Source organism: Nycticebus coucang, chromosome 10 (genome assembly GCF_027406575.1).
Source record: "Nycticebus coucang isolate mNycCou1 chromosome 10, mNycCou1.pri, whole genome shotgun sequence".
NCBI lineage: Eukaryota > Metazoa > Chordata > Mammalia > Primates > Lorisidae > Nycticebus > Nycticebus coucang.
In genome coordinates this window covers 108,869,429-108,895,205 of record NC_069789.1, presented here as the reverse complement: position 1 = coordinate 108,895,205, position 25,777 = coordinate 108,869,429, and the positions used below count along the sequence as shown (strand labels likewise).

At 41.4% G+C, this 25,777-nt stretch overlaps 1 protein-coding gene across 1 annotated transcript in view; it reads right to left on the bottom strand.

Annotated features, from left to right (window-relative positions):
- NLRP9 (NLR family pyrin domain containing 9) overlaps positions 1–24,643 on the bottom strand; it is a 44,489-nt gene extending 19,846 nt beyond the window's left edge. The window contains exons 1-4 of the mRNA XM_053607913.1: positions 24,367–24,643; positions 22,407–22,415; positions 18,630–20,172; positions 17,284–17,445 (exon numbers count right to left, since the gene is read on the bottom strand). Coding sequence (XP_053463888.1) covers positions 17,284–17,445; positions 18,630–20,172; positions 22,407–22,415; positions 24,367–24,643 — 1,991 coding nt within the window. The remainder of the gene's footprint in view (positions 1–17,283; positions 17,446–18,629; positions 20,173–22,406; positions 22,416–24,366) is intronic.
- Between the last annotated feature and the right edge of the window lie 1,134 nt (positions 24,644–25,777).

Genomic DNA, 25,777 nt, shown 5'->3' with positions numbered 1-25,777 from the left:
ACAAGCTAAAAGATTTTTTCTTTTTTTTTGAGACAGAGCCTCAAGCTGTCACCCTGGGTAGAGTGCTATGGCATCACAGCTCACAGCAACCTCCAACTCCTGGGCTCAAGCAATTCTTCTGCCTCTGCCTCCCAAGTAGCTGGGACTACAGGCGCCTGCCACAATGCCCAGCTATTTTTTGGTTGCAGCCGTCATTGTTGTTTGGTAAGCCTGATTTTAAAGCAAATACATAGTCAACTGGATCACATGTAAACTTCTTCATAAATTCCCTTTTATGAGTTTCACTTAACCTTTACAGACAATCTATAAACATTCTAAACTTTAATTTTTGCCCTACCTTTCACTTTCTTAAACAACCATTCTGTTTCAGGACAAATCACATGACATTCTTTCCTTACACAATGCTATTTTCCTTTCTGTCTAATTTCTCTTACTCTCAAAAACCCACTTCTCACAAAACAGGATCCCAGTTTACTATGAAGTCACCTATGCACTTGGCCAAACTGATAATTAGAAGGTTTAAAAGGCAAGAATTTTATTTTTTTTTACAAAGACCCAGTTTCTCCAAACAATTTAAACAATTAAATATTTTACAAATGAGAGACATTTTATGAAATATAACATTGATACAGGATTTCCCCACTCAGGGCTGGACAGGGAACCACCATTTTTTAGGCTCAGGTAAGCTCAGACATCAGACTCCCATCTCCAGACACAAACATGTTGTAGGCCATACATACCCTTTGAGTCCTAGCAAGGTCAGGAACAAAGCAGCCCCAAATGTTTTGGATGGCTCCATCGTGACTAGGGAGCACACACCCTAATCTCTTCTCCAGACAAAAACTGCAGCAAAGACCTAATAACCTTGCCCAAAGTGAAGAGCTGCATTCATTCATTTGCTAGAATACCCATTCAGTTTGTAAAGGTATATTTCCCTCTACCAAGTCCTTGCCAAAATACCTCTCAGGGCCAATTATTTACCCCTAGACAAAGGGCTCATGCAGGAAATCTCTGACCTGGGCCTTTTCCCCACTTCCAGAGGCTGTTCACCTTGGAGACCTGCTGCAGATATGGATTCAGCCCTTCCTGGCACAAGATTTACACTCTCTCCCCCAGATTTTCAAGGGCTATCCAGAGCTTACCAGACTGAACTGCAACATTTTCCAAGACACGGCCACTCTGCTAATAGTCTAGCACTCTCCACTCCCTCTGCATGCCCCTCAGTCCAACAAAATCCCATTTTATCACTGATCTGTGGCCCACAGGCTCAATTCTCAAATTTCTGAGACCAAGGACTCACTGAAAAAATTCCAGTAACAAAACTACAACAGTCCTTCTTTCTAATGTCTTTTCATTTTCCCCCAAGTCCCACATGGCCATGGGGCCACCAAAGACAGAAAATGGAAAACCTGGAACTTCCAGTTTCTCTCAGAACAGTCAGGGGGCAAAGTTGGAGCAGAAAACAAGGGGACACTCACACATTCATTTCATCCTATGAATGGAGGGAAGGGCAAAACCCCATCTATTGTTACACATCTCAGTCAGTCTCCAAGCACTCACATGCACACAATTCCAACCCATTTCTGAATCTGGACAGCCTTGATCTCCCAGTCCAGCTGCCACTTACCCCTAGGAGGCAAACCAACACTCCCCTAGGCCCTGTGAGGGGAGGTCCAACTCCTCCCTCAGAGTTCTCTCAGTCACACCACATCCACACACCCTCACACAACTCTCAACAGACCTGCTGGCTATGTAATGCCCAAGGAGTTGATCAGGCTCCTTCTTCCATTAAAACTGTAGTGGGACCCCCAGATTGATCATACCTTGCCTTAGATGTCCCTGTGTAGGTACCTGTCCTGCATGACAGTTCCTCCTGGTGTTTGACTCCTTGAAGGCCCACTGTGGGGGAGGGAGGGAGGCCCATATAGGGAGGCCAAACTGCCTCCCTGGTGCGCTCAGTGGTTCACGTTGCCTAGGCCTATCAGGGGTCCCCAAGTGGGTGTCCAAAGGATTGACAGCAACTACCAGGTACATGTTCTCTCCAAGGGTGATCTCGCTTCCTGGTCAGGGAACCAAAAAATGTTGCAGGAAGACAAGGTCCAATGGAGAGAAAGAGCACCCAAACACCATGTTTATAAGAGGAAGGGATTTATTTACTGTCTGGGAGCTTACAGCATGGAAGAATTCCAAATGGTCATACTCTCCAACTGGCTTGGTCTTTCCCTTTTTATCAACAGGCAAAAAGTTACAACCCACAGGTACTTCTCTCATTGGCCAGTTTGAAACAAGCGGAAGATGCTATTCTAGCCCCTGCAGAACTACAGGATTTCACAGAACTTGGAAATTTCAAAGTTCCAGGAAGTTAAGTTTACAAATTTCTAAGAGCTGGGTCACCATGGAGAGGACCCCATGGGTGTATCCTTGTGGTCTCCTTGAGAAGACTTGTTCTCCTAGACCTCACCCTTCTCATGTATCCTCTCTCACTGTGACTGGCCAGGTCTCTGGCCCCAGCTTGTCTAAAGTCTGCACATGGATCGCTGTGCTATCTTGCTTAGGACCAATTACCCTTAGGTGCCACCAAAGGGTTATTTGCCTTAGCAGAAGGGAGAGAGACAGAAATAGTCTTTGAGGGAGAAAAGTAGTCTTAATAAGAGAATAAATTTTAGCAGTCTTTCATACAGAAATGCCGGGCAGATGCCTTGCGGGCAGGAGAAATGAAAGAGTCAGAGTAAGCAGTTCCATGAAAGAATGCATGCTCCCTGACTGCCTTCTCCTGCAGCTTCTCATAAATGTAATCCTTGCACCGCAGGTGTAGAGACTGCCAATCACTGATGTTCTTGTCTTGTGAGTTCTCATGTTAGGAGAGCCAATCCCTTCCTCATGCCCCTATCACCAAGGTGTTATATTACTGATATGTTACCAGTGTTTCTTATAATTAGAGTTTTTCCAAGCCGAGCTCTCACTTCTCCTTTCCTTAAAGCTATATGGTCTACTACATGTTCCCCCTTTCTGTGTGTGTAAGATAATTTTTAATATGGCAAGAGCAATTCTTGTTATTTCTTGTTGTTTAGCCCTTTTCTCTTGTTAGGCAAAAGAATAAAGAATATAAGATGATTATCAAGATGTAGAATTCCAGGTAGGGGCTCTTTAAGTGGCAGAGCCCCATATAAATTCAAGCTTCGGCTGCTGCTAGGGAAAAGATGGTGATTATAATGTTAATTTTTTGAAAGTTTTTCAAGCGCGAAAATCTTTGACAGAATTTATAATTTAACAGATGAACAAAGGTCCTGCATCCTTGTGGTCTTTGCAATTGGGGATCTTCCTGCCTTTCCAGAGGCCCTGCTACTCACAATTCTTGGTAGCATAAATAAGATCCTACTGCTTAGAACAGGGGTCCTCCTTTTCCAGAGGTCCTGCTTCTCATGCTCCTTCGTAGTGGAGATCCTACTGCTTCTTTGCAAGTGAGGATCTTCTCGCTTTTTCAGAGGCCCCACTACTCACAGACCTTGGTAGCATAAAATCCTGCTGCTTAGAACAGGGGTCCTGCCTTTCCAGAGGTCCTGCTTCTCACACTTCTTGGTAGCGAGGATCCTATCGCTTTCACCGCTCCTGGCTACTCCTGCCTGTAGTAGCTGGTGAGCAAGATACTGCCTTCTGCCACTTTCTGCCTTCAGTAGCCAGCAAACAAAGATGCCACTTTTCTTGCAGAGTTTTCCTTTGCTAGTTGAATCCAGACCTTATTTCTAATGGAGTTCCCTAATTTGCCCAAAGGCCCCTTTACTGAGGTGGGGTTTTTCCCTTGGAACTCCCAATAAGGTACCAAAGGTGAGTCCATCTTGCATCTACCTTTGTTTCTCCCTCTTGTTATTATCCTGAAGATACTCTTCCCCTCAAGTGCCTTCCCTTCAGTCCATGTCCAGGCTCTTTGGCTGGACATGCCATCCTGATATATGCTGACAAGAGGGGGGCCAGCCTGTCAATTCAGGAATAGCCATGTACCGTGAGAAAGAATATAGTTTAAGGAAGAATTCAGTTTATCTGTTTTTCCTCTGTCATTTAATGGTTTAATTCAATTTACCCAGACTCTCTGAGGCCACCACAGGTCCAACACATTTGTGGCAGGATTCTCTTATGGCATGGAATTGAATGAATTATATTGTTTTTCCAAAGAATAGTTTCAAATAAGTGTGTAAGAAAGAATTTATCTATTTTTCTCCATTGTATTTTAATGGGCTGGTTAATCTCCCCTAACTCTCTGAGGCCACCACAAGTCTGACACACTTGTGGGCAGGATACTCCCATGGCATAAAATTGAAAGAATATTGTTTTTCCAAGAATAGTTTGAAATGAAGGCATTCAAGAAGCTGCATTGTTTTAACTTCTTTCATTCTTATTGAATTGAGACCGGTAGTCCTTTGCTCTGGGGCATACACCTGGAAGTTTATTGTTTTTTGCTTTAGGACACTCCTTTCTCATACAGCCTAGCTTCCCACACTTATGGCATTTAATTTTAACTGGGGATTTCTCAACTGATCTTCTAACTGCCCAATCTGAGTTGTCATGCTGATATAACATTTAATGGCTTCAATTATGAGATTATTCATCCAGTCTTTGAACTGTTCAATCTGATCTTTTCTTTCTTTCTTTTTGCAGTTTTTGGCCAGGGCAGGGTTTGAACTCACCACCTGTGGTATATGGGGCTCGGGCCCTACTTCTTTGAGACACAGGCACCACCCACAATCTGATCTTTTAACTGTTGTATCTCATTTACTATGATTTCTTCTTGCACCTTTCCCTTTCGGCCTTTCTTTTACCTTTTACAAACCTTCCCTTCCAAATAGAACCTTAGACCGCCTTAAAGGGACAGGGGGTGTCAATCGTTCCAAAGCTACTTCCTGCTGAGTGGACATTGGTATAGGGGAAGGCAATTAAAGGTTCCTTTCCCTAACTTGATAAACTCTTACAACCTGTTCCCAAACTTCACTCCCCTTGGTATTTTCGACTGCTGAAGTCTGCTCTCACCCCAGCCCCAGTCTAAAGGCTTTTGTTTGGTAAAGGTTCTTCTTATCCCCTAGTTCTATCTTTTCTCTTTCCCTTTTGTTTCTAAAGGCTTTTGTCTGATTTTTCCTGGAAGGCTTACTGAGACATTGTTCCAAGCCACTCCACAGAAGAAGTGATTAGAATTTGGAAAGAGAAAATGCAGGAGAGAAGGAAAGAAAACAAATGAAGAAGGCTTGTTTTGGGCTTTTTTCTTATATTTTTTCCCTCTTTATATATTTCTTCTCTTTTTCTTTGGTTTGCTAAAGGCTTATTTTCCCTTCAGTCCGCATCCTTTATCTTGCTGACTATGCCATTTGCCAGTGGCTGTTCATTGTCCCATCTGGGTTGCCACTTGTCAGGCCCCATCTAGGGTGTCATTTTGGGGGGCCTGGGACTGGCCAGGTCTCTGGCCCTGGCTTATCTAGTGTCTGGACATAAACTGCTGTGCTATGTAACAATTGCTGTGCTATGGAAAATTGCTCAGGAACAATTACCCTTAGGTGCCACCAAAGGGTTATTTGCCTTAGCAGAAGGGAGAGAGAGAGAAACAGTCTTTGAGGGAGAAAAGCAGTCTTAGTAAAAGAATGAATTTTAGCAGTCTTTTGTAGAGAAATGCTGGGCAGATGCCCTGTGGGTAGGAGAAGTGAAAGAGTCAGAGTAAGTGGGTTGGTGAAAGAATGCGTGCTCCCTGACTGCCTTCTCCTGCAGCTTCTTATAAATGTAATCCCATGGCTACTTGCAGCACAGGTGTAGAGACTGTCAATCACTGATGTTCTTATCTCACGAGCTCTCATGTTAGGAGGGCCAAATCCCTTCCCTATGCCCTTGTCACCAAGGTGTTGTATTATTGATATGTTACCAGTGTTTCTTATAATTACTGAGTGTTTCTAAGCTTAGCTCTCTCTTCTCCTTTCCTTAAACCTATATGGTCTACTACATAAACACTCAACATGAAGAGATTTCAATAATTATCATTTATGTGCCCTACCTGAATGCTCCTCCATTTATAAAACAAACCCTAATGGATCTGAACAATATGATATCTTCCTGCACCATAATAGTTGTAGATTTTAACACCCCTTTGGCAGTTCTGGATAGATCCTCCAAGAAGAAACTAAACAAATAAATAATGGAGTTAAACTTGACCCTAGAACAAATGGACTTAACAGACATTTATAGAAAATTTTATCCTAATAAAACTGAATACACATTCTTCTCATCAGCCCATGGATCATCCTCCAAAATTGATCATATCTTAGAACACAAGTCTAACTCTACGAATTTAAAAGAATATAAATTATTCCTTGTATCTCCTCAGACCATCACAGAATAAAAGTTGAACTCAACAACAGAAATCTTCATACTCAAAGTCACAGAAACAAAATAACTTTAGGCTGAATGATAGCTGGGTCAAAGATGAGATTAAGAAAGAAATCATCAGATTTTTAGAATAAAATGATAATAAAGATACAAACTGTCAAAATCTGTGGGATATTGGAAAGGCAGTCCTAACAGGGAAATTTGTAGCATTAGAAGCCTTCATCAAGAAAACAGAGATAGGCCAACTTAACCAACTGGAAAAGGAAGATCAATCCAACCCCAAACCCAGTAGAAGAAAATAAATAACCAAAAGTAGAGCAGAATTAAATGAAATTGAAAAGAAAAGAATCATTTGGAAGATAAACAAAAAGTTGGTTCTTTGTAAAGATTAGTAAAATTGATAAACCTTTGGCTAGACTAACCAGAAATAGAAAAGAAAATTCTCTAATAATTTCAATCAGAAATGATAAAGGTGTTCATCTTTTTTTAAGGCTGCATAGTGTTTCATGGTATACATATACCACAATTTATTGATGTGACCATGTCAGATTGTATAAAAAAATCAACACATTGTATCCCATGTATGCATAAATGTATTATCTATGTGTATATGACTTAATAAAAAAAAAGAAATGATAAAGGGGAAATAACAATAGATACCACAGAAGTACCAAAAAAAAAAAAAACCCTCAACAATTACTGCAAAAAATTCTATTCTCATGAAAATGTATAGGAAATGGACCAATACCTGGAAGCATACCACTTTCCTAAAGTCAACCAGAAAGAATTAGAAATTTTGAATAGACCTATATCAAGATGGTTTCACATCAAAATTCTACCAAACCTTCAAAGAGGAACTAGTACCAATATTGCATAACCTATTCCAAAACATAGAAAAGGAAGGAATCCTCCCTAGCACATTCTTCTATGAAGCAAATATCACTCTGATCCCCAAACCAGGAAAGGACCCAACAAAGAAAACTATAGACCAATATTGTTAATACATGCCAATGCAAAAATATTATATAATATCCTAGCAAACAGAATACAATGACACATTGAAAAAGTTATACACCATGATCAAATTGGTTTTATCCCAGGGGTACAAGATTTGTTCAACATACATTAATCTATAAATGTAATACACAACATAAATAATATCAAAAACAAAGACCATATACTTCTCTCAATTGATAAAGAAGGGATTTTGATAATATCCAGCATCCTTTCATGATTAGAACACTTAGGAAAACAGGCTTTGATTGGACATTTCTCAAACTGATAGAGGCCATCTATAGCAAACCCACAGCCAATATCATACTGAATGAAGTAAAATTAAAAGCATTTCCACTAAGATCTGGAACTAGACAAGGATTCCCATAGTCACCACTGTTATTTAACATAGTGTTGGAAGTCCTAGCAGTCACAATCAGTCAAGAGAAGGAGAGCAGTGTATTCAAATGGGGACAGAGGTAGTCAAACTCTTGCTCTTTGTGGATGACACAATCTTATACCTGGAAACCCCCAGGTACTCAATTACAAAGCTCTTAGAAGTTATCAAGGCTTTTAGTGTTTCAGGATAAAAAACCAACACCCACAAATCAGTAGCCTTTGCATATGCCAACAACAGTTAAGCTGAGAATAAAATCAAATACTCTATCCTTTTTATAGTGGTGCCAAAGAAGATAAAATACCTGGTAATATATCTTAAAAAGGGCCAAGGGGGAGGAAGGGAGGGGGGAAGTCAGGGTAGAGGGAGGGTAATGGATGGGGCCACACCTACGGTGCATCTTAGAATGGGTACAGGCAAAACCTGATAAATGCAGAACACAAATGTCTACATACAATAACCAAGAAAATGCCATAAAAGCTACGTTGAACAGTTTGATGAGAATATTTCAGATTGTATATGAAACCAGCACATTGTACCCCTTGATTGCACAAATGTACACAGCTATGATTTAACAATAAAAAAATAAATAAATAAACAACGTCAATACAAAAAAAAAAAAAGGATGTGAAAGATCTCTATAAGGAGAACTATGAAACCTTGATAAAAGAAATAGCAGATGTTAACAAGTGGAAAAACATATCATGCTTGTGGTTGGGAAGAATCAACATTGTTAAAATGTTCGTACTACCCAAAGCAATCTACAGATTTAAAGCAATCCCCTTCAATGCACCAATATCATACTTTAAAGAACTTGAAAAAATATTTTTTCATTTTATATGGAATCAGAATAAAAACTGAATAACCAATACAATTCTTAGAAATAAAAACAAATCTGGAGGTATCATGTTACCAGACTTCATATTATACTTACAAGTCTGTAGTTGAAAGAAAATATTACCATGAGAATGTGACCACCTCTCACTCCCTACCATAGGAATGTGACCACCTCTCACTCCCTACCATAGGAATGTGACCACCTCTCACCCCCTACCATGAGAATGTGACCTTTTGTAACTGTTCCAGAAGATAGCCCCGGGCTGAAACAAATGTTTAACTGTTAATCTTGTCTTAAGACAGTTGAATAATGAACCAGAGTTCTTCTTATCTGGAAAGCCCCTGCTATGTCTGCTTCCCCTCCCTACTTTACGGTTAGAGCCCCTGCTATGTCTGCTCCCTCTCCCTACTTTATGGTTAGAGCCCCTGCTATGTCTGCTCCCCCTCCCTACTCTGTGGTTTTTGCCTTTATAAGCTTGTAAAATCTGCTGTTCGGGGCTTAACTCCTCGGCTCCTGAGACAGTCACGGGTTAGGCCCCGGCATGCTGGAATAAAAATAAAAAAAACCCTCGTGCTGATTGCATCAAGTGTCATCTCTTGCAGTTGATTGGGGGTCATGTTAACCCAGGACAGAGTGGGGGTCTTGTCCCAAGTCTTTCATAGTGATCAAAACAGCATGGTACTAGCACAAAAAGAGAGACAGATATATGGAATAGAATAGAGAATCTAGAGATGAACCCAGCCACATATTGTCATTTTATCTTTCATAAGCCTAACAAAAACATATACTGGGGAAATTAATCCTGTTTAACAAATGATGCTGGGAGAACTGGTTAGTCACCTATAGAAGACTAAAACTGGACACATGTCTCTCACCACTAACGAAATTGATTCTTGCTGGATAAAAGATTGAGATCTGAAAGTATAAAAATAATAGAAGAGAGTACAGGGAAAACATCTGAAGATATTGGCCTGGGAAAATATTTTATGAGGAAACCCCCCGACTCCCAGCAATGCAACAATACCAAAAATAAATAACTGGGATTTAAACAAGCTAAAAAGCTTCTGCATGGCTAAGAGCACTACAACTAAAACAAATAGAGGGCCTTCAGAATGGGAAAAGATTTTTTCATGTTATGATTCTGACAAAGGTCTGATAACTAGAATCTAGTTGAATAGTATTCAAATTAATAAGAAAAGAGCAAACAATCCCATTTCTTTGTGGGCAAGAGACTTGAATGGAAACCTCTCTGAAGATGACAGATGAATTATCAACAAACACATGAAAAAATGCTCATCATCTTTAATCATCAGAGAAATGCAAATCAAAATCACTTTAAGATATCACCTAACTCCAGTAAGATTAGCTCAATCACAGAATCAAAACTACAGGTGTGGATGTTGAGAGAAGGGGACACTTCTATACTGCTGGTGAGATTGTAGACTAATATCACCTTTATGGAAAGAAGAATGGAGAATCCTCAAAGAGCTAAAAGTTTTCCTTCTAGTTGATACTGCAATTCCATTACTGGGTATCTACCCAGAAGAACAAAAATCATTTTACCACAAGGACATTTGCACCAGAATGTTTACTGCAGCCCAAGTCATGGAAGCAACCCAACTGCCCATCTACCCATGAATGGATTAACAAGTTGTGGTACATATATATATTGTGGAATACTATTCAACTATAAAAAGGTAGACTTTACATCTTTTATGCTTACCTGGATGGAGTTGGAACACATTCTTAGTAAAGTATCTCAAGAATGGAAAAAAATTATCCAATGTACTCAATACTGTTATGAAACTAATACATAACCAGTTGCACACTCATATGAATAATAAAACACAAATATAGTCTAGCAAGGGGGAGAGGAGATGAGGGAGCAGGGAGGGGAAGGGAGAGGGCTATTGGTGGGAGAAGGAAGGGTATTTGGTAGGATCTCACCTAATGTGCACAATGCAAGGGTATATTTCAAGATAACTAAGAGTAAATTATAAAGGTCTCACCCCCCAAAATAAGTGAGGTGATGGATATTAATCAGTTTGATGTCAGCATTCCACATTGTATATCAAATCATCACATTGTGCCCCATAAATATATACAGTTATGATTTCAATTAAAAATTAAATAAAAAAATCTATATGTCATGTATCTGTTTTTATAAAGCAAATATGTATTTATAAAACAGATAAGCATGTTTAGAAGGCAGATATAGATAAATATAAACACATAACATATAAAAATTGATATGTGACTCCCTGGTGTCATGACAGCATATTTCAGTAAACCCCTACATCTTCTCTCCTAGTTAACTTTGAGAAATAATAGAGAATTTAGAAAGCAAGTATTCTGCCATGTTCAAAAACTAGAATGGGAATTACAAGCAGGCCAGAAACAAAAGACAAGAATACAGAGGGAGATGGCAGAAGGAATTATGGGGGTTACCAGTGGAGTTATCCTCTAAATTCACAAGGAATGCTTGGGGGACATGAACCCTCCTTGATTTCTGGAGACACCCGTGAGAAAAGAGGGTGCCACAAAGGACATGAAGGGTGGGCCCCAAGCCACTGCAGTACCAAGACCCTCCCGATTCAGGAGCTAGGCAGCTGCAGGGAGCTCCAGCCCCAGGCCACAGGCACAAGGTGAGAAAACAGCCACAGAGAGGAAAAAGTAGTCAAGGATCATTAGCATTTAAGGACGGACTCTACTACAAAACTCTTAGAAGTGATAAAGGAATACAGCAGCGTCTCAGGTTACAAAATCAACATTCATAAATCGGTAGCCTTTATATATACCAACAATAGTCAAGTTGAAAAAACAATTAAGGACTCTATCCCATTCACAGTAGTGCCAAAGAAGATGAAATACTTGGGAGTTTATCTAACAAAGGACGTGAAAGATCTATATAAAGAGAACTATGAAACTCTAAGAAAAGAGATAGCTGAGAATGTTAACAAATGGAAAAATATACCATGCTCATGGTTGGGAAGAATCAACATTGTTAAAATGTCCATACTACCCAAAGCAATATATAATTTCTTTTTTTTTTTTTTTTTTTTTATTGTTGGGGATTCATTGAGGGTACAATAAGCCAGTTACACTGATTGCAATTGTTAGGTAAAGTCCCTCTTGCAATCAGCAATATATAATTTCAACGCAATCCCCATTAAAGCTCCACTGTCATACTTTAAAGATCTTGAAAAAATAATTCTTTGTTTTATATGGAATCAGAAAAAACCTCGAATAGCCAAGACATTACTCAAAAATAAAAACAAAGGAGGAGGAATCACGCTACCAGACCTCAGACTATACTACAAATCGATAGTGATCAAAACAGCATGGTATTGGCACAAAAACAGAGAAGTAGATGTCTGGAACAGAATAGAGAACCAAGAGATGAATCCAGCTACTTACCGTTATTTAATCTTTGACAAGCCAATTAAAAACATTCAGTGGGGAAAAGATTCCCTATTTAACAAATGGTGCTGGGTGAACTGGCTGGCAACCTGTAGAAGACTGAAACTGGACCCACACCTCTCACCATTAACCAAGATAGACTCTCACTGGATTAAAGATTTAAACCTAAGACATGAAACTATAAAAATACTAGAAGAGAGTGCAGGGAAAACCCTTGAAGAAATTGGGTTGGGCGAGTTTTTTATGAGAAGGACCTCCCGGGCAATTGAAGCTGCTTCAAAAATACACTATTGGGACTTGATCAAACTAAAAAGCTTCTGCACAGCCAAGAACACAGTAAGTAAAGCAAGCAAACAGCCCTCAGAATGGGAGAAGATATTTGCAGGTTATGTCTCCGACAAAGGTTTAATAACCAGAATCCACAGAGAACTCAAACGCATTAGCAAGAAAAGAACAAGGGATCCCATTGCAGCCTGGGCAAGGGACTTGAAGAGAAACTTCTCTGAAGAAGACAAGGCGCACGGCCTTCAGACATATGAAAAAATGCTCATCATCTTTAATCATCAGAGAAATGCAAATCAAAACTACTTTGAGATATCATCTAACTCCAGTAAGACTAGCCTATATCACAAAATCCCAAGACCAGAGATGTTGGCGTGGATGTGGAGAAAAGGGAACACTTTTGCACTGCTGGTGGGAATGCAAATTAATACATTCCTATTGGAAAGAGATATGGAGAACACTTAAAGATCTAAAAATAGATCTGCCATTCAATCCTGTAATCCCCCTACTGGGCATATACCCAAAAGACCAAAAATCACACCATAACAAAGATATTTGTATCAGAATATTTATTGCAGCCCTATTCATAATTGCTAAGTCATGGAAAAAGCACAAGTGCCCATCAATCCACGAATGGATCAATAAATTGTGGTATATGTACACCATGGAATATTATGCAGCCTTAAAGAAAGATGGAGACTTTACCTCTTTCATGTTTACATGGATGGAGCTGGAGCATATTCTTCTTAGTAAAGTGTCTCAAGAATGGAAGAAAAAGTACCCAATGTACTCACCCTTATTATGAAACTAATGTAGGACCTTCACATGAAAGCTATATCCCAGTTATAACCTAAGAATAGGGAGAAAGGGGAAAGGGAGGGGAGGAAGGGGGGAGGGAGGGGAAAGGAAGGGGATTGATGGGATTACACCTGCGGTGCATCTTACAGGGGTATATGTGAATCCTAGTAAATGTGGAATGTAAAGGTCTTAGCAAAATAACTAAGAAAATGCTACAAAAGCTATGTTGACTAGTGTGATGAAAATGTGTCAAACGATCTATGAACCAAGTGTATGGTGCCCCACGATCATACTAATGTACACAGCTATGGTTTAATAAAAAATAAATAAATAAATAAAAAAGTTAATAACCCTAAAAAAAAAAAAAAAAAAAAGGACAATCAAGCTCATGGAAAAAAGAGAAACTAAAATAGAAGAGTTGAATATAACATGGTTTGTTAACTTTTTGCTTTGTTAACTCTTTTTCCTTAAGTATCACCTTTCTCTTAACCATACGAGGGGAAAAAGCATCAACAAAGCAAAGAAAATAGAACAGGACCTCAGCTATGCATTCCAGGTGAGTGAGGCTGGTTTCTGGAAGTAGAGTGGTGTCAGCAGAGATTGAGAGAAATACACTTCCTTTACCTGGTTATTTTTGGGCTGTAATCCAAAGAAGGATCAGTATATTCCAAACAAGCATTCTTCCAACATCCCCTAAACCTTGAGCTCAGAGAAGTACTGAAAGTGAGGTTAAAAGTATGAGCCCAGGCTTCTGATTCTTTATCTCAGCAATTGAGTTTTTTTTTTTTATTAAATCATAGCTGTGTACATTAATATGATCATGGGGCACCATACACTTAGTTCATAGACCGTTTGACACATTTTCATCACACTAGTTAACATGCTCCACGCACAAAGGAGAAGAGAGCAGGAAAAACATTTTCAATCTCAAGATGTGTGGCTATAAGATACTTTTGAAGAGAAATAACAAAACTTACTGTCTCTATGTCTGGCCAACTTAAAATGAATCTACGGGCTCCAAGTTGTAGGTGAGTTCTTTACCCAGCAATAAATAAATTCGAGAGAAAGAGACACCAATGATACTTAACAGGCACTGAGTTAGAGAATTTTAGGTATTGATGATTTATTCTCACCCTATTTATACTGTGAAGAGGCACCTTTAGCCTCATTTTATAACATAAGTTTCCCAGGAAGTACAGGGACATTAATTCACAGCATGATTGACTTCATCTAAAAATAAATGACATATCTCTTAATTGCAAGACCACTCATGTTCCTTGCTACTGTTCCCCACGTTTTTCTCCTGTCATGGAAGTTTAGCAACAAAGAACCATCACTTTCTACGATATCACCCCCAGCTTTGGTGACTGACTTGCTGGGAGGTCTCACATGACTTGGAATATAGTTGTGCTATGGTTGTAACTTATTAGTTATTATAGTGGAAAGACTCAAAGAAAAATCAGCAGAGAAAAAAAGAAGATGGGAAAATCTTCCCAGAGTTCTCCTGCAGTGGAGTCACCATGATACAATAAATTCTTCCAGCAACAAATTTTGGAAATGTCTGCCAGGGGAGTTTTCTTTTTTTTCCCTTGTGCTCACTTTTTATTTTTATTCTTTCATTAAGTCATATACACATAGATCATGAATACATTTATGCATTTATGGGGTACAGTGTGTTGATTTTTTAATATAATTTGGAGTGCTTACATCAAACTAAATAATATAGCTTTCACCTCATTTACTTAATTATTGCGTTAAGACATTTATGTTCTATACTTGGTAGATTTGACTTGTACCCCTGCAATATGCTGCATAGGTGTGGTCCCATCATTTACCCTCCCTCTATTGAACCTCCCCTTACCCTCCCCCCCCATTTCTCTCCTTCATCCAGGCTATTGTTGTGATCTATTGTTAACAAGAAAGTGTGAGTAATTATAGATTGGTTTCATAAAAGTACTGAGTACATTGGATACTTTTTCTTCCATTCTTGAAATACTTTACTAAGAAGAATATTTTCCAGCTCCATCCATGTAAACATAAAAGAGGTAAAGTCGGGTGGCGCCTATGGCTCAGTTGGTAAGGTGCCGGCCCCATATACTGAGGGTGGCGGGTTCAAACCCTGCCCCGGCTGAACTGCAACCAAAAAATAGCTGGGCGTTGTGGCGGGTGCCTGTAGTCCCAGCTACTCGGGAGGCTGAGGCAAGAGAATCACTTAAGCCCAGGAGTTGGAGGTTGCTGTGAGCTGTGTGATGCCATGGCACCAAGGGCCATAAAGTGAGACTCTGTCTCTACAAAAAAAAAAAAAAAAAAAAAAAAAAAAGAGGTAAAGTCTCCATCTAAGTCTAACCTCAGCAAATTTAAAAGAACAGAAATTATTCCTTGTTTTTCTTGGACCATCGTGGAATAAAAGTTGAACTCAGTAACAATAGGAATCTGCATACTCACACAAAGACATGGAAACTAAATAATCTTATGCTGAATGACAGCTGGGTCATAGCTGAGATTAAGACAGAAATTACCAAATTTTTGGAACAAAATGATAATGAAGACATGAATTACCAAAACCTCTGGGATACTGCAAAGGCAGTCCTAAGAGGGAAATTTATAGCATTGCAAGCCTTCCTCAAGAGAGAAAGAGAAGTAAACGACTTAATGGGACATCTCAAGCAACTGGAAGAGGAAGGACATTCCAACCCCAAACCCAGCAGAAGAAAAAAAAAACAACCAAAATTAGAGCAGAATTAAATGAAATTGAACAAAAAGAATTATACAACAGATCAATCAATCAAAAAGTTGTTTTTTTTGAAAAGGTCAATAAAATAGACAAACCTTTGGCTAACCTAACCAGAAATAAAAGAGTAAATTCTCTAATTTCATCAATCAAGAAGTGACAGAGATGAAATAACAACAGACTCCTCAGAAATTCAAAAAATCCTTAATGAATATTATAAAAACTTTATTCTCAGAAATATGAAAATCTGCAGAGGAGCTTCTTAAAGATTCAATGTCCAGTGTTTTCTTGGGGGCTGGTCACACAGGCTATCCTATGATTGGCATGTGCCAAAATTCAAAACTTGCAAAAGGAAACAAAGCACTTGTCGTACAGTTTAGGAAGAGTGAACTGCTCCATTAGTAAAGTGGGGGTGGGGAATTTCCCCAAATCTAAGCTTCAAGACACCAACATCCTTCTATCAACCTAGCAAGAAGGGTCAGGTACATTAAGCCTGCTATGTTAACTCTTTCTGTACAAACATATTAGTCAAAAAATCAGACATGTGGTCACTATTACCAAAATAACAGGTATAAGGTACTTTGGGAGCATGGATAGACTTAACCACAAGATAGATTAACCTGAAGGGACTACTTAAATTTAACCTGAAATCAACAAGCTTGTAGGAGTGAAGATAACAGCATAGCCCAGGCAAATCAAGGTAATCAAAATATCAGGAAATGGCTGTACGTCTCAACCCTTCTAGTTCATTATTTGCATAAGGGTAATAAGACTGTTATGAAGATTAAAAGAAGATGAAGGAAATACTGCACATAAATAAACAGCAGTCTGCAAAAGAAATGTTTTATAAAGGTTATATATTCTTGACTGGGCACAGTGGCTCGTGCCTATAATCCTAGCACTCTGGGAGGCTAAGGCAGGCTGATCATCTGAGCTTAGGAGTTCGAGAGCAGCCTGAGCAAGAGTGAGATCCTGTTTCTACTAAAAATAGAAAAACTAGCTGGATACCTATAGTCCCAGACACTTGGGAGGCTGAGGCAAGAGGATCTTTTGAGCCCAGGAGTCTGAGGTTGCTGTCAGCTATGATAACACCAAGGCACTCTACCCAGGGCAACAGAGTAAGAATCTGTCTCAAAAAAAAAAATGAAGTTTACATATTCTATATATTTATTTTTTATTATTTTTCTCTTTTAATAGATTCAAGGCTATTTTTCTCATCTGTCCTGAACACTCTTCCTCCTTTTTTACCTAGGAAACTTCTATTCTGGATCTATTGACAGTCCATGTCTCTTACCAGGACTGCTTCCTTTCCAGATCTCCAACTAGACTTTATTTCACATGTCAACACACTGGATACATTGGACTGCAACTCTGAGTTTATGCATCAGTCTTCTTCAAAAAGACCAGAATAGAGAGGTTGCAACTCTACTGTTTCCTTAAAGGACAAGTTAACATGAAACTTACGCCAACAGTTGGATTTTGCAAATGGGCTGAGCCAGTGCTTTGCAGAGAATCTCCATGGAGGCATCATCAAAGCTGCAGTTTTCCAGGTCTAGCATCCAGATGTCCTTGCTACCATGGAACACAGAGCAAAGTTCCTGCCAATAGACGAGCTTCTCCTTGTGACTAAAAGAGAACAAATGCTGTGATTCTCCAGGGGCTTAAATTCAAGATGTTCTCAAGACAGGCAAAACACCCAGGCCTGAACAGGAAAAAGGCCAGCCAGGTAAACTGAGTCAACAGAGCATAGTGGTTAAGACAGTGGACCCAGGCAGGATGTGGTGGCTCATAGCTGTCATCCCAGCACTCTGGGAGGCTGAGGTGGGTAGATTGCTTGAGCTCAGGAGTTCAAGACCAGCCTGAACAAGAGGAAGGCCCTGTCTCTACTAAAAAAAGAAAAACTAGCTGGGTTTTGTGGCGGGCACCTGTAGTTCCAGCTACTTGGGAGGCTGAGGCAGGAGGATATATTGAGCCCAAGATTTTGAGGTTGCTGTGAGCTATGATGATGCCACATTACTTTATCTGGGGCAGCAGAGTGAGCCTCTGTCTCAAAAACGAAGGAAAGAAGGAAGGGAAGGAGGGAGGGAGGGAGGGAAGGAGGAAAGGAGGGAAGGAAGGAAACTCAGGTAGCTCGGGTTTAAAAAGAAAATGTTGGACTCCAAGGCAAGAGTAATTGGGATCCAATGGTGGTTGAACCACTTATTAGCTACGTGACCCTGGACAAGCTATTCAACCTTATTATGCCTCCATTTCTTTGAGGAGAGAATACTTGATTGGTGTGTGAACAAGGGTTGATATTTGGGACCTTTCAGTGAACATGGACCTGTATCTGAAGCACTGTCATGAAAGACAGCATGTATGTGACAGCTGCAGTGCAAATAAGTAATATATAAACTTGACAGGGGAGAATGAGGCCAAAAAGAGGGAAAAGGCACATAGGAAAAATGCAGAGATCAGGCACAAATTTCCAAGAGCCCTCTCCTGAGAGGGTCACTAGAACATGCCATATGTGGTATGGAAGGGAACAAAGAATGGTTGTGACAACAGTAAAAACTGCCTGCCTTGTAACCTCCCATCAGCCCTGTGAAGTGGATACAACCTTTATCCCTCCTTACACAAAGGGAACAAGTTCAGCCACAGTCAGACAGCTGACAAAGCTGTGCTAGGGCTCCCAGGGAAGTCTTTCTGCCCACAACATCCATGCGCTTAAGCAAAAAAGTGTAAGGATTCACGGAACACCCATCGGACACTAGCACAAACTACAGTTTTGGATGTGCATGTGGAGGTGGGGCGGGGGATTTCAGACTCACTGTGAGATGGGTCCAGAGACTTCTGGAAAGATGTGCTCTATACACAGGCGGAATTTCTTCAAATTTCGACAATGCTGTACGCAGAATGAAGCTGTTACCAACTTTTCCATGTTACCGATATAAACAATGACATCTTCAAAGGAATCCATCACTTCTGTTATAAATTCTTGGTCCTGAGTTTCAAATAAACCATTGAACAAGTCTTCGAAATCCACCGTCTCCTGCTCAGGCCCCCGTTGACTTAAATCTTTCAGGCACTGGATTATCTCCCGCTTTATGTCTTTGGACAGCAGAAAACCAAGGGACGTTTCCAGCATGTTGATGATTTTGGGGGTTGAAATTCCAAAGACAAATATCCCCAGGTGGGTCAGGTGGATCTGATTGTGAATCATACTTGCTGTTATAAGCTGGGTGACACTTCCAATGGCTGGGTTGGGATCATCTTTTGGATGTTGGAAAAAATAAAACAGAGCAGCACAAAACACTTGGATACATAGGTGGTGGAAGGTCAAGCGGTCACCATTCCTCTGGAGAAGCCTCATGGCCACCCACATGGAGATGTCAGACTCTGACATCCCACTCCTCCTGAGGTCCCCAGGGCAAAAGACAAACGTGTGCGTCCATATGCCCTCTGCGGCCAAAGTACACAGGCTTTTTAGTCGGACTCTGCTCATCTTGGGTGGATTATTCCCACTTCCTGCTTTGAATAAATTTGTTAAAAAGGACACGTACAGAGCAGTGGTGCTTTGAGAGTCAACGGCAAGGGCTTCCTCCCTCTCTAGCTGCCCTTTTATGCAAGTGCCCACCAGCCAGCAAACCAGGGGGTTTTGGCATAAGATTAACAGCGGTTTAATCTCTTTCACAAAATTGAAGGCTTTCAAGGCTTTGCTCTTCTCGGGGATGAAGTGGGAGAAATACAGCTTCCTCTCGTGCTGGGAGAATCCTGCCAGAATTATGGGCTTTGGGTGGTGCAGGAATACATAGTTCACGTGCATGGCATGCAGCCCAAATGCGAGGAGCAGAGAGGTAGCTGGAAGCATCTTTTTCTGCAGCAAACTGCCCAGGATAATTTGCATTGGCCGCCGCTGTCGCCAGTCATCACATGAGTCAGCCGTGGGGTTCAAGTCAAATTTCATTTCCTCGAAGCCATCCAGGATGATCAGGACTCTCTCCGGCTGGGACAGTGCGTCCTCCACAGTGTCTAGAGACCCTTCCCCACAGAGGAGCTCTGCTAAGCTTGTCTCTGTGGAATGGTTCATCTCATAGACATTGAGGAAGAATACAAACCTGAATCTATCCTTCCAGAAGTTTCCCTCTGCCCATTCCAATGTCACTTTTCTTAAAAGCGTTGTCTTCCCCATTCCCTCAGGACCATGCAAAACCACCGTGTGGGGCGCTGTCCCCTCAGCTGTGAACACCTCCTGCAATACCCTATACTCATCCCTTACAGTTTGTTTGTAGAAATGTTCGGGGACAGTAAGACAAGTTTCTTTTTCCCAGAGGAGATGGAATTTTTCCTTCATGAGCTTTCTGTATGGGTTTACTGTATCTGAGATAAAGAGAAGAGAATATGAGACAGTTAAAATAGCACCCTTCTTTCTTATTCCCCAGAACTGCTCCTGTGGGCTTACTCAGATGAGCCTGAACAGACTGGTGTGTACCTCTGACACCCAGACTGAGCAGCTCAACCTTGTTAGGACCATAATCTATTTGATATCATGTCCATGGGAGCACGCGATCCAAACTGGAAACCCAGCTCAGGGTCCCAGGCTGTGGCAGAGCTCAGAAATGGTGCTTCTAATGGGGTTGGGGGCAGGATGGCATCTCCCCAACACAGAAGCCATCAGCCGCCTTGTTAATGCGGAATCTGCCAGGAATCCGGGTTAAGAATGTTACTTTGGTTCTACACAGTTCATTTCAATGACCTGTTAAAATTCCTTCTATTCCCACTTTACAGAAAAGTGTTGACTTCAAGTTACTTGACTAATTGAGACTGAAGAATATTAGAGGCAGGCATCTATAGCATATCTGTCTAACATGGAACAACATGGCCTAGGTTATTTCCATTACACCAGGCTGACTGTTTAATCTCAGAAATGCTTCCCTGAACCAGCACACTTTCAACCTGCCTTTACTGCACACCTTTCATGCTCAAAGCAATGAATTGAGGGAGGTGAAAAAAATACAAACATAAACAAGGACTATACCTTGCAAATTAAAGAAATGTGCACATGATAGGTGACCTAAGACAGAGCTACAGACAAAGATAGTACAGGGCATACTGTATGTAGGAGTAACCCTACAGGGGTTCTCCAGGACAGATGGCCAAATTGCTCCAGTGAAGCACTCCATAAGGACTCCCTATGTCAAAGGGCATTTCTTATGGGCTTTAAGCAAGTTGAGGATTTTACATTTTTTTTTCTTTTTTTGAGAATCTCACTCTTTTGCACTGGGTAGAGTGCCATGGCATCACAGCTCACAGCAACCTCAAACTCCTGGGCTCAAGAGATCCTTCTGCCTTAACCTCCCAAGTAGCTGGGACTATAGGAACCCCCTGTCAATACCCACTTAGTTTATCTATTTTTAGTAGAGATGGGGGTCTTGATCTTGTTCAGGCTGGTCTTGAACTCCTGAGCTCAAGCAATCTATCCATTTCGGCTTCCCAGAGTGCTGGAATTACAGGTGTGAGACAGTGTGCCTGGCCTAAGCAAATCGAGATTTGAGAAACTTCAGATGATTTTAAAGGAGCTGAGGTTCAATTTCTTAATTCCTTTAAATGCCCATTTCTGGTTTATTCCACATCAAGATTATTAGAGTTCTTTCTAAAAGGCAAATTCGCTGATGCCAAGACCAGCTTAGCTGCCACCAAGGACTCCAATTCCCACTTTCATTTCCTTCTCACACAGAACTGAAGGGTCCTCAAAATGCTACTCCTCACTTACTCTTGAGGGGGACAACTATTGCCCACAACACACCACACTGCTTCAAGATTCCTTGCCTGTTCTCATGCCTTTCCCTTCTACCTGGGCACATTTCATTCCTGAGATAGGAAATAATGTTTTCAAGCCCCACCTCCTTGCTACCAGGTATGGCCATGGAACTTGTAGGATAATATTTAGAAATAAACATATCCTACATCAAGCACACAAAGTGATCTCAGTGTGAGTTTAAAATGGCTTGCTATTCTTACAGAGGCTTAAGGAACCTGGGCCCCCCTGAGGCGCACACAGAGCTAACTTGCCTAAGGTTAAAATTCCACAAGCCAATTCTCTGAAGTTGTGCACCCTGTTAAGCATGAGGCCAAAGGGCATGCCGCCCTTCCTCAGAGATATGGGCCAGAGGGTTGACGTATGTTAAAAACATATTGTCAGAGGTCTATAGATGTTTTGCCCTGTGGAGAAACACAGTCGTTACTTCATGCTGAGTAAACTGAGTGAATGCAGAAGTGATTGTGTTGATGTGGTAACAGGATATTTCCTTACAAGTTAATTTCAGATAGGTAAAATGAGGTAATGGTGAAACTAACAGATGATAGATTAAGTGTATATGTGACTAGAAGTGTACAAAATCAGACCCCCTGAATAAAGAACTTTGCTACACGGCATCCCATGCTGTGTAGTCTGTTTCTTGCCCTCATTTCTTAACATTGCAGGAGTGAGCTTATCCCTGAAGGCTGCAAGGCTGTCTCTCTGCAGCATTGGCATTCACACCAACAGAACTGAATTCTAGTCATTGGATTGTGAGTAGAAGTTAAATGTGATTTTCAGCTTTTGCCACAAGAATTTCCTGGGTACAATCTGCCTGATGTTTCCCCCACCATGAGCTTCATGCAGATAACCCAACAGCCTGGTCATGCACCTAGAATGGGAAATCAAAAACCAGGGAAGGAGCTAGTGGGCCTCTGTGCCCTGGAATGCACTCCTTCCCTGCTCACACACTTCTCTGTGACAAGCATTATTATAGAAACTGAGATTGAAGCATTTCTGTTAAAACAGTATTTGTAGAATCAATTGATACAGTTAAATTCTTAGAAGTTTCTAGCTTTTGGCCTGATAGAATGTCAGTGCAAATATCAGATTAAGAAAAATGCAATCCCGGTTCTTAAAAAAAATCACTATCCTCAAGGAGACTATTATCAAGAGACACCAAAGTCATCATTATTTTAGCAGTGCTTGTGGAATGTCATCATGGAATAAATAAAGCCACAAGGTCTTCATTTCTATCTTATTGTAGAAGGCAGGCAAAGCTGAGAATGAAAGAGGGAACAGGATTTTGTCTCCCTCTGGGGAGATTTAGAAATGTCTGCCTGGAGACATCCCGAGGCAATAAATCTATGTTTCTCTCTGAAAGAAGGGGGACTTGTCACCAGCTACTACAGGGGTGAGGGTGTCTGACTCCCTAGGTTGCTCAGCCGTGCTGCATACCCACAGTGTGCCCCTCATTGACCTGAGCCCACCTATATGGCACCCTGAGACTCATGGAAGCTGATGTGAGCATGGAGCTCATATTGTCTATAGCTTTGTGAGTAATAAACTTTCTAAATTCATCTGGTGTTCAGTCCTTACAGAGTCAGTTTGTCACTTGCTACTTAGAAACTGCCTTGCCAGCAAGTACCCCTAAATACTAAGCTAGGGGTCTATAAACCAGGAGTCCTACCTTGGCATAACTAAGAGATTTTAGGACTGTGACAACCCATCTGAGTGTCAGTCTATTCACAAGAATGGAAGGTCTGCTCCCACAGATGGAGGCATTTCACTGGACAATAGCAGGTGAACTGGGCCAAGCACCTGTAGCTCTTAGTGCCTCAATTAAAGGTGAAATAAATCATGAATCTTGGCCAGGGCAGTGGCTCCCACCTGTAATCCTAGCACTCTGGAAGGCTTAGGCAGGTGGATTGTTTGAGCTCAGGATTTTGAGACCAACCTGAGCAAGAAAGAGACACAGTTTTCTAAAAATTACCTGGGCATTGTGGCAAGTGGGAAGCTATTTGGGAGGCTACTTGGGAGGCTGACACAGGAGGATCACTTGAGCCCAATATTTTGAGGTTGCTGTGAGCTAGGACACTACAGCACTCTACCCAGAGTGACAGAGTTAGACTCTTTCAAAAAAAAAAAAAAAAAAAAAGTTCCCTATGCCACCCAGGATGTGAGCTCTCCAGTATTATTTCTTAATATAGTAGAATATCTGTAAGTAGACCACCCAAGGGTCTGTAACAAATTGGTCAACACATGGAGATGGTCAACATAAGGAACAAAGCCGACTATACTGATATGTCCATGGGGTGCATGTGTGGTCTCTGAAAATTAGGTTAACTTAAGGAGGTAGTCAGTGCACAGAGGTGGCCAGCTATGGAGGTTCTCCTATATTAGGGGTCTGCCTAGTCCCTGGCACTGTATGGTTATCCTAGAACTCCATCCCAGTAGACTTGGTGATGCAGCCACTAGCCCACAGGTCATCTCTTGCAATAGAAGTGACTCAGCTTGGGGCCTAAAAATGGGCAGACACTCCTGAGGGGAATAGTATATAGGAAGCCTATCCATCCCCAGCTCATTGGGCCAACTGTGCCTGAGCTGGCTTCTTAACTCTTCTACTATTTCTGAAGCTCCTCCCATTCCCTGACACATTCTCTCCTGATGAGGGCTGTCATGCATTTGGCGGTTGACACACCTTCCTAATGAGAAGCTCTAGGTCACCCGGCCCCACTCTGAGGGTCCCTGTCCCTCCATCCTGCACTTACTCATCTCTTCTCGGGCCTTCGTCCAGAGATCTTTGCGGCCGACCTGCAGAAACAGGTTGAGTGTCACATCCCACGCCTGCTTTCCCGGGTAGTGCTTGTCCAGCAGCCTGGCCACCTCTTCTCTGGAAGCCTTCTTCAGCTCCGGCCAGGGGACTGGCTTCAGTTCAAACTTCAGACATTCTTGCCTGAGGAGCTCCTTGAATTTCCAAAACTCATCTTTTCTGAGCTCTTCCAGGTACCACAACAACCCAAAGTCAGAGAAGAAAGACTCAGCCATCGTGTCCTGGTACAGAGAGCCCAGGCTTCTCCAAGGGACAAAGAATCTTCAGAAACAAAGATCCAATACCTACAGAAGGATAATACGACTACAGAGTTAAGTCTCAGCAGGCAGAATGCCCCAAAATGACTGAAATCAGGCCCTTCTGGCATAACCCACATCTGCCCAATTCCCTCCAGGAGAAGCTGGGTCCTCCCCACACTGTCTACACTAATGCATGCCAATTTGGTACCAGCAACTAAAAACCTAACTGACACACCAGAGAGCAGGTTGATCCTAGCTGCTGCAACCGTAGCAAAGCTCTGAGGTTCATTAGTGGAGTTGAGGAAGTAAAAGCTGGGGCATTTCTGCTCGTGTGCCCTCTGCCATGTACGTGTTTGTAGGGCACTTCCAAGCGGAGCCAAATGTGGACACGGGATGATCATGGGGACTTCTTCATCCCTCAAAAGAGAACAGTTTCTGTTCTCACTCAACTTAAGTAATGAATACTTATAAAGATCAAAAACTTCAAACCCTTTCCGATCCTATATTGGGAGACGTCCATCTGTTGTTGTTGTTGTTACTGTACTGGTTGTCTCACTCCACTGAAGAAAATGTGCAGACAGGCCTTTCTTACAGGCAGACTCTCATTGTTCAGCTTGTGAGCAATGGGAGGAACAGAAATTCAAGAAATGGCTGGGCACTGTGGCTCATGCCTGTGATCCTAGTTCCCTGGGACGCTGAGGTTGGTGGATCACGTGGGCTCAGGAGTTCAAGACCAGCCTGAGCAAGAGCGAGATTCTGTCTCTACTAAAAATAGAAAAATTAGCTGAATATGGTAGCAGGTACCTGTAGTCCCAGCTACTCGGGAGGTTGAGGCAGGACAATTGCCTGAACCCAGGAGTTTGAGGTTGCTATGAGCTTTGATGCCATGGCATTCTATCCAGGGTGACAGAATGAGATTCTATCTCAAAAAGCAAAAAAAGAAATTCAAGGAAGAGAGTAAGACCATCATTCAGATGTGGGATGGATGTCCTCACGAGGGTCCTTAACACCTCTCACGTTTTCATCATGTAAACTTAAGGGTCTTGTAACAATGGTCGTGTTTACAGTGAATACAAGAATTATTAACTCATGGTTTTTCAATAAGACCTG